The 8,713-nt window shown below is 55.2% G+C and overlaps 3 protein-coding genes across 3 annotated transcripts; all 3 read right to left on the reverse strand.

The window, feature by feature from the left end:
* Nucleotides 1-1,142: 1,142 nt before the first annotated feature.
* Nucleotides 1,143-2,567, reverse strand: PG985_007212 (uncharacterized protein; the record flags this gene model as incomplete). Its single annotated transcript, XM_066826981.1, has 2 exons — nt 1,143-1,337; nt 1,914-2,567. The coding sequence occupies 2 exons, from the start codon at nt 2,565-2,567 to the stop codon at nt 1,143-1,145; spliced, it is 849 nt and encodes a 282-aa protein (XP_066684656.1).
* Nucleotides 2,568-3,522: 955 nt separating this feature from the next.
* On the reverse strand, nt 3,523-4,534 carry PG985_007213 (uncharacterized protein; the record flags this gene model as incomplete). Its single annotated transcript, XM_066826982.1, has 2 exons — nt 3,523-3,852; nt 3,926-4,534. 2 exons carry the CDS (start codon nt 4,532-4,534, stop codon nt 3,523-3,525), a joined length of 939 nt encoding a protein of 312 aa, XP_066684657.1.
* A 1,479-nt stretch (nt 4,535-6,013) lies between these two features.
* Nucleotides 6,014-6,748, reverse strand: PG985_007214 (uncharacterized protein; the record flags this gene model as incomplete). The annotated part of the gene is made up of 1 exon (XM_066826983.1): nt 6,014-6,748. One exon carries the CDS (start codon nt 6,746-6,748, stop codon nt 6,014-6,016), a length of 735 nt encoding a protein of 244 aa, XP_066684658.1.
* Between the last annotated feature and the right edge of the window lie 1,965 nt (nt 6,749-8,713).

An 8,713-nucleotide genomic window follows, 5' to 3' on the forward strand; every position in this document is an offset into this window, starting at 1 on the left:
CCAACCACCACCCCGGAGGCGTAGACGTGGGTGTCCTCGCAGCCGAGACCATCCGGTTCGAGCACATGCTCCAAGAGGAGATCGACAAAATAAACCGGCAACGCGAGAGAAACGATTGGTTCGACTCCCAGTATCACTGGGACCGCAAAGAACAGGCATGGACTTGTAATCCAAACCGTGAGCCCCCGACGCTGACCCGAAGGTCCACTCGCTTTGGCCAGGAGCCTCGCCAAAAGCCGGCCGAGGCAGGCCCCTCCACGCGGCAGGTGAAGAGCGACATTAATCTGCCCGAGCAGGTAGATAAGCACCCAACCACTGCGCGGAGGGTTCGAACCCACGAACAACCTCTGCACAACCACCACCGGACTGACAAACACAGGCCTGAACATGAACATCACGCCAAACACGTCCAGCCAAGGCATGCCCATGGTCACAACCACCACCACCACCACCAACCCCATCATCGTCATCACAAACAGGCTCACCACCATCAAACCCAGAAAACGCATGGGGAAAACAGTCGGAAACAGCACAATCAGAACGACGACAAGATGAAATTTGTTCAGCCAGGGCTCCCAACCCAAGCCCTCAATCAAGAATACCACCCCGAGCTCGATGTGCTCGACAAATTGTTCCCCGACGACGATGAACCTCAACGTAACAAGAGTCCGCCACCTGAGAAGCATGAGCAGCCGCGTCGTCATGCCTCCAGGCCTGTCCTCCACCGAGCGCACTCCTCCAAAGTAAGGCTTGCTCGACAAAACCCACCGCGCCCACAGCGGCCGGTCCTGCGTCGCTCAGAGAAGTACCTTGAGAACAACCCCAAACGTGACTCGAAAAAGCAACAGAAGCAGAAACAGCAGCAGGACTCCAAGCATCACGCCAAGAAAGCTGTAAAGTTCGTGCCGCCTTCACCTCACAAAGGGGACGACGCCGTGGATGGCCAGACCACAACCACCACGCCTCACCAGAGCGAGGAAACCCCAGACCCTGACAGACACTGCGACTCGGAAATTCCAGACCATGAAGATCGCAAGACGCCGCAGCACGATGACAAGCCGTTCTCAAACCCCAGAGAGGCCACCCAGTGCCCCAGCCGTGGTGCCCCTTCGCCTAGTGCTGGCAAAACTCCGATGCCACGCTCACGCAGGTCGACATTCATCATCGGCCCTGACAGCAACAGCAGCGCCTCCGATTCCAGCACTCCTCGTGATGACGCCACCGCTGGAAAGGGTGTCGAGCCCGAAGCCGTCAGCAGCCCTCGGCGCGAACAGCAGCTCAATGTCGCTGTCAGTCGAAGCCACGAGGAACAGCAGCACCTCGGCACGGTAGAGCAGCTGCGGCAGCGGCGTAAAATCACATTCCAGGGCGATCGTGAGAATGCTTGCTCAGACGAGGACGACGAGGACGAAGAAGTCGAGAAGAAGAACAGCGTCAAACGCCCAAAGGCCCTATCACCACAACAGGCAGCACCGTCATCGTCACAACATGCTCAATCTCCTCGTCCATCGAGCCAGACGTCGGAAGCCGGTAATCCACAGCAGCCCTCTACTGCTGACCAGGGCGGCAAAGCAGAAGAAGAAAACCTCGAGACCCTGAAGCAAAACCTCCGGCTCCGCATTCTGGCCGAGGCCAACGAAGATGCCGTGGGCTCAGATGACGAGGAGAGCGAGACAGACGACGAGGAGACCCCCAAGGCGCGACCTCTGCCATCACATATGCGACGGCACCAGAAACAGCCACGGGCATTACCCGGTCCCTCGAGCCAGTCCAGAGCCCAAAGGCAAGAATGCGTGAGGAAGCAACTCCTCGATATCATGCGTGCTGAAGAGGGAATCGCAACGTCCGCCATCCAGGAAGAGGATGAGGAGGAGGATGGGAATGCAGCGGAAGGAACCGCTCCTGCCACCTACCAGCCCAGCTCTCTGCTGACGCAAGGTCTCATGGCCGAGCGAGCCCAAAAGGCCGAGAAGTCCCAGAAGACCCGGAAAGCCGCCGCTGCCGCCGCCGCTCTGGTTGCCGATACACATGGCTGGCTGCCCGAACAAAAGAAGCAGCAGCAGCAGCAGCAGAGAGAGTACGGCCACCGACATCGAGCAGTGCCCCACCACTACCACCAACAAGCCCCCGTGACGGTCACCACCCAACTGCAGCCCCAAGACGCCGCGCAAATGGGCCTCCCCGAGCTCGTCACCACCGTCGTCCACAACGTGCCGGCCACGCTCAAGGCGCAGAAGCAGGAGACCCTCAAGTCGCTGCGGCAGCTGGAGCAGTATACCTCGCAAGGCCGGCAGACGGGCCTGCCGCTGTGTCGGATCGAGCAGGCGGACGATGACAGGCAGGCGGAGTCCGACCGGCAGAAGAAGGCGGAGGAGGAAGAGGAAGCCCGGCAAACGGGCAGCCCACCAAAGAGCGTGGCTACAGCGGCGGCGGTGGCGAAGGCGGAAGAAACGGACTTTGCTGCTGCTGCCCACGCTTCTGCGCACGCGGCTGCGGTGGTGGGGGGTGCTGAAGATAGGCGCCCGCCGCGCCGGGGCTTTTATATCGGCCGCTACATTTCGGATCATCTGCACGATGACCTGCGCTCGAAGCCGATTCATTTACTTGATTGGGGTATACACTGGTGAGAGAGGCAGGTCTGCAGTATTGACCATTGTAGATTTGGCGGGTTCCCCTCCCAGCCCAGGGCGAGGGGTTTGGGGCGTTGGGTAGATGTTGGACTTGAATTGTTTTGGTGTTTGGGACATTGGCGTTCTTTGGATCCACGAACTTACATGAAGCATTGGGATTGGATGATACCCTTTGATTTGGAGGGAGTTTTTGGCGCAGAGGATCCGGATAATTGGATTATGACAGTGCTGGCTGGAACAACCAAGTGGAATAAACAGTCAGTCATATTTCTCAAGTCTACCTACCTACAGATAAGTGTGCCTTTCCCCCCCCCCTTCCTGTTGCGATAATGATTAATATATGGTCATAATTGCGGTAAAATAAAAGGCCACGATACGCCGTAAATATCTCCGCGTATAAAAATGGAAGCTGCGGACACATAGGTAAGGCATGGAGGAGACAAAATCAACAGTGTAGGTAGATCAAGATGTGGTAGATAGGCAAAGAAAACCCGGTACGTTGATCTGTCTCACTTAGCAATGTCCTGATCATTAATGTTGAGTAATACATAAGATTCATTTCCATCGTAACAACTGCCGTTGAGTGAATCGCAGAAGTACCGTATCAAGGGGTATCATTCTCTCCTCTCAGTAGTAAACGCCATCCGCACGCCAAACGCCTTTTCCGAGGCTCCAAATTCCACGGCGAGAACCATCGCTCACATAGGTTCGCCTAAACCAAACAATTTGTCGTATCCGCAGTGTCATCAATATGTACACTTCTCCCCGTTTCCTCAGTGCCACCAATATGTACACTTCTCCCGTTTCCGCAGTGTCATTGACATGTACACTTCTGCCGTTCCCATATATACAACCGTCCCCTTAATTCATCGGCTGCTTTCTCCTCCCCCATTTAATGCCAGTTCAGTTTGCCAGGTGCAACGAATGCTTGTCGAGGTGCAACGGGTGCTTGTCTAGGTGAAGCAAACTTCCGTCCTCGTCGTCCACCACGCTTGTTGGGGCGCTTGGCCACACCACCATTACCGCGTCCTCGTCCCATCTCGGCCTTGGGCTTGGCCTTCTCGGTGGCTCGGATGGCGCGAGCGTACTCCTGGCCGTCTGTCGTCTGGACGTACGACTGGAATACTGGGTGACAGCGCAGCTTGGGTGCGACCGCCTCGCCAGCATCGTACAGCATCTTCCACAGTCCGGCGTGCCACTCGTGGCGGTTGGCTAGCTTGACCTGAACGTAATGGTTAGTATGTTTTGTTGGTGTGGTAGCAGGCAGGGCTGCTTCAGTAGGGGTGCCAACTTACGGCTCGGATCAAGGAAGCGAGGTGGGCGCGCTCGCACTCGCGCTCTAGGCTCTCTGGGAGCTCGATGAAGCATTTCGTCAGCTCCTCGGTGACCGATGCAGCTTTGGTGACTGCGATGGTTTTCATGGCGTCGATGCCGAAGTGGTGGCCGATCAGCCAGATCTTGGCGCAAGAGAGGTAGGACATGTGAAGTTCCCATGCCTGCTCTCGGGTCCAGCAACCGCTGTAGCACACCTCCAGGGTGGCGTAGAAGACCTCCGGGGTGTCACATTCGGAGAAGGTGGGAATGGTGAAGATCTCAGGCTCTGAAGTATCGTAGTCGTGCAGGAGATCGCTGAAGACCTTGGATCCTTGCATGAGTGTCTGGGCATTGCAAGGGTACTCCTTGCTCTTGTACTCCAGGCAGACATCGTCCATGTCAGTGAGCTCATATTCGTCAGGTGTAGAGGCCTCATTTTCGACGACAGCGGGTGCGAGGTGTGCGTCAGCATGACCGTCGATGTCCATGTCAATGTCCATATCGAGGTCGAGGTCGAGGTCGATAATCAGGTCGTCTGAAGTCTTGTTTGCGCCAAGGCGGTTGATGGGATGGTCTTCGATGGACCACATGATGATGTGTTCAGCGTGGTGAAGATGATGAGGTAGTTGTTTTTGCAGATGGAATCTGACTGGTGGTGGGTTGTTCAACGTTCGTGAAGATGACGAAGGCGCTGGGTTTTCTTTTCTTGCAGATGGAACGTGATATTTGTCCAACGTTCGTGATGATGTAGGAGATGTTGGTTTTTCGTCTCCAAGATGGAAATTTGCTGGTGGTGGAACGGTCAACGTTCGTGAAAATGATGAAGGTGTAGGTTTTTCCTCTTCTCTCGGATGGAACGTGACTGAAGCAAGTGGTCTGATGAGAAGGTCTGATGAAAAGGTCTGATGAAAAGGTCTGATGAAAAGGTCTGATGCTTTTTCTGATGTTGTTGATGTGATGTGCGAGAGAGCAAGTGGATGAAAAGAGAGAGGTTCTGAAGGTTGTTTAAGGCCCGAGAAGTTGTTTGATGCAGCTTCAATCGCCGAAGGGTTGTGGGTACGGAGATCGAATAGGGAAGAGGAAAAACAACCAGATCAGAAGAGGTATCTTCGTTAGGATTTTGATTGTTGTTCGTGGTTGGTAGGTTTACAACAATCCAGTTTCTTGACGAGGGAAAAAGTGCCCACCCTGCAAAGTGTGAACCGAACAACAAACACAATGCCTCGCCGACGTGTTTGTCGATGCCCCCGCTCAAGCTTATCTAGGAGATAGATAATCTTATCAGAATGAGTCAAGCTTCAGTAACTTCTATTTGGAGGTGTGCCGAGTACTTCATATCCCTCGGTACATGTCTGCACACCTTCATGCTACAAGAGTTTCTCTGCCCAGCTCATTTCCCAGTTTCACATGTACGGGATAACAACTGAGATGACCTGCCCAGAAATCCTTCTGCACAGCTAGTCGTTACAAATACGGATGTGGTTGATGTTGATGTTCTTGTGTTGATGGCTGAACGCCTCAATAAGACACGACGATACTTTTGCAGTCCCATGGGCCAAACCATGATACCATGTTCCATTCAACGGCAATGCACATACATCTGATGCACTACCACGAGACCCCAAGCCACGAACACAGGTACTCATTTATATCGATGTTGAAAACTCGATCACCAGGACATCATCTCATGTGAAGGACCGTTGGACGGCAAGGTAGGAGAATCAGATCATGTATTTCAAGTAAATTCTTGTAACCCAATAAACCTGCCCATATGGTTCCCTGCAAACGTACGCTTGCTCGACAAAATAACGTAGAATAATAAGCAGAGTAATGTACGACCTCATTACCACGTCTAGTAGATGCGTGTATCAATTTCAAATAAGACCGCCCGCCGAATCGTTCCCATGAAAAACAAAACGAAATAAAAAGAATACATCGATACGCCATCAAACTCCTTGCTTCCCTAGATAGGCCGTTCCCCTCACATGGTGTGCCATTCATGACATGAGACTCGTTAAGCGTAACAGCGTCGTTCGTCCACCCAGCCCAGCCGGCAGATCGATCACACCCTAGTCGCGGTGGTAGTACTGCCTGCGCCGCCTGTCCTCGATGACGATTTCGCGATCGCGCTCCTCGCTGCGCCGACGGGGCTCGAAGCGACGGGGTGCGTCCACGTAGCGGTACTCGGGCTCGGGCGAGCGCTCCCGCTCGCGGACGGGGTAGGGGACGGGGTAGGGGACGGGCACGCGGACGGGCACCAGCGTCTCGCGCTCGACGTAGACCTCGCGCTCCCGGCTGTCGTAGCGGTCGTGGCTGTGGCCGCGGCTGTGTCCCCGGCTGTGGCTGCTGTGGGAGGACTTGGTGCTCTTGGGCGGCTTGTGCGACGACTTCTTGCTGCGCGGCGGCTTGGGGGGCGACGGCTCCACGTCCACGGCGATGACCTCGATCTGGTCGAGCTCCGGCGACGGCGACCGGCAGGGCGGCGGCGGTGGCGGAGGCAGCGGCTCAGGCTCGGGCTCGGGCAGGCATGGTGCGGGTGGAGGCGGGGGAGGTGGAGTAGGAATCACGATTGGCGCTGGAGCTGGAGCTGGAGTCGGAACCCGAACTGGCTCTGGCTCGGGAAGACAGGGTGGTGGAGGTGGGTATTCGCGATAGACTGGGGGCGGGGGAGGAGGAGATGGTGCAGGCACAATAGTGGTGATCCTCTGCTTGACATGCTTGTGGCCGTGGTTTGGGGGCTCGAGGTAGACCACCTTCTTGTGTTTGTGGTGCCTCTCCCTCCGCGGCGCTTCAGTGGTATACATGGTTAGAATGATAGAACCTGAATGTAGTTTGCGGTCTTGTTGATGAAGATGGAGGTAGGTAGTTGGAAGAAAAATATTGGAGGGGGTTATGCAAAGTTGCGGCTGGGGAGGTTATTATGCACACCTGTTGAGATGTAATAGCAGAGCATGGCGGAAGGCGGTCTCGGGAGTCTGAAGTTACGAATCCAAGCTTTTGGCGCGGACCGTTTACGTCACCGTCGTCGGCTGTGGCCCAGGCGCTAAGAGATGCGGCAGGGTTCAGGGTCCAACACGAGAAAAGGTAACGGGAAAACTTGATGAAGAAGCGGTCCAAGCAAGGGAAATCTTGAAGTCGTCACTAGATTCCCATGCGACAAGACCCCAGTGGCGATGTTAATAGGTAGGTAAGTAGTTGATGAGTGCCCGGCTTCTAGCAACAAATTCTCGATTGCGACTCGGGGCAGATAGGTTGGCTATATATGTGCATGTATGTATGTATGCTCGTGTCGAAGTCCCTGTGCTGCAAGGCCCTGCGCAAATCTCCCGAGACGAGGAAGCGGCAAAGTTGGATTAGAATACAAACCCATGCTTGATATCTGGCACCCGACCACCCCACACTAACTGTAACAGCAGAAGCATGCCTGCATGTCTAAGACCTTGATCCAGAATGCCCTCTCGAGCGCGACGTGAGGCCATCACGAATAACCACCCTGGACCCCGGTTGGGTGAATTGGGCAGAGTGGCTATTGGCCTTTCGCGACGAAGAGGGGCATCAGGGAGGGTCGCTAAGAGGCTGGAACCCTGGCAGGGAAGGGGGGGCTGCATCTCCAAAGCAAGCCCACGACTTGTCCAGATGACGTTGGGCCCGCATGACCCCAACAAACAAAAGTCGGCCAACCCTTTTTTTTTCATCGATGCATTTTATTAGTAGTTAGTAGTATTCTTCGAACCTTCGAAACCAGCCGCCGGCTCCTGCCGTTGGGCGAATTTGGGGTCCCTGCAACTGCAACTGCAACTGCAACTGCAACTGCAACTGCAACTGCAACTGCAACTGCAACTGCAACTGCAACTGCAACTGCAACTGCAACTGCACAGGCCCGCAAGCCTGCCTGCCCGCTGATCTTTGTCCGTCTGCGGTTCCCTGCAGCCTGTACGCCATCTGTTCCTCCTGGCTCCCTTGTCCCCAGAATATACCAGTCACAGTCCATCATTCCGGCGATTTGGGCGAGGCTGATATCTGGCACATGTCAGACCCTGGACCCTGAGCCTGCGCGACATGGTCCAGCCCGGTTCGTTGGGTGATGTGGCATCAATAATAGTAGCAACCACAGGCAAATCTGGCGATCGCGCCCTTTGCCGATATCCACCCCGAGATCCCTGGAGTTGTTTGGACCAGGAAGGACCCTGACCAATGATCGAGCCCAATTGCCAATCCTTTGGGGTAAGGCTGCAAAACGGATGGCGGTGCTGCGGTGTTGCTGCTGTTGCTGCACAATTGTACAGAGCTGGCGATGCTTTTTCGGCCCTGGCACCGTCAGCTTGTCCGACGTGGTACGGTACGCGTAGCACCTCGACAGTCGTCGTATTTCGTTCGAGGTACACCGGGCAGCGGAACGTCCAGATCCCGCAGCGTTGCTTCTTTCAACGCCAACACACCACCTATGCCGAGGGCAGAGGCAGAGGCAGAGGCCTGTCATACCCGGTGAGGAGGCTGTGGCATCTTCCGGTGGCGATATATGGGCATTAACGCAGCGACCTGCGACCACGTCCACATAACCCAACCAGATGCGTCGTCCATGGCACCGAGGCTCACACGGCAAAAATAAATATGCTTACGGAGGATAGCTGCATACACAATGCATGGGAGATATCTACCGGCTTACACTCCATGACTCACCTTCATCGGCGACTCTTCTCTTGACGCGTAACCTCTGCCGCTTTCGATGCCATGCTGCCCAAAATTACGGGCTCTCATGGCCATCGTGC

Source organism: Apiospora marii (genome assembly GCF_038362585.1).
Source record: "Apiospora marii strain CBS 49790 chromosome Unknown utg000004l_segment0_segment1, whole genome shotgun sequence".
Lineage (NCBI taxonomy): Eukaryota > Fungi > Ascomycota > Sordariomycetes > Amphisphaeriales > Apiosporaceae > Apiospora > Apiospora marii.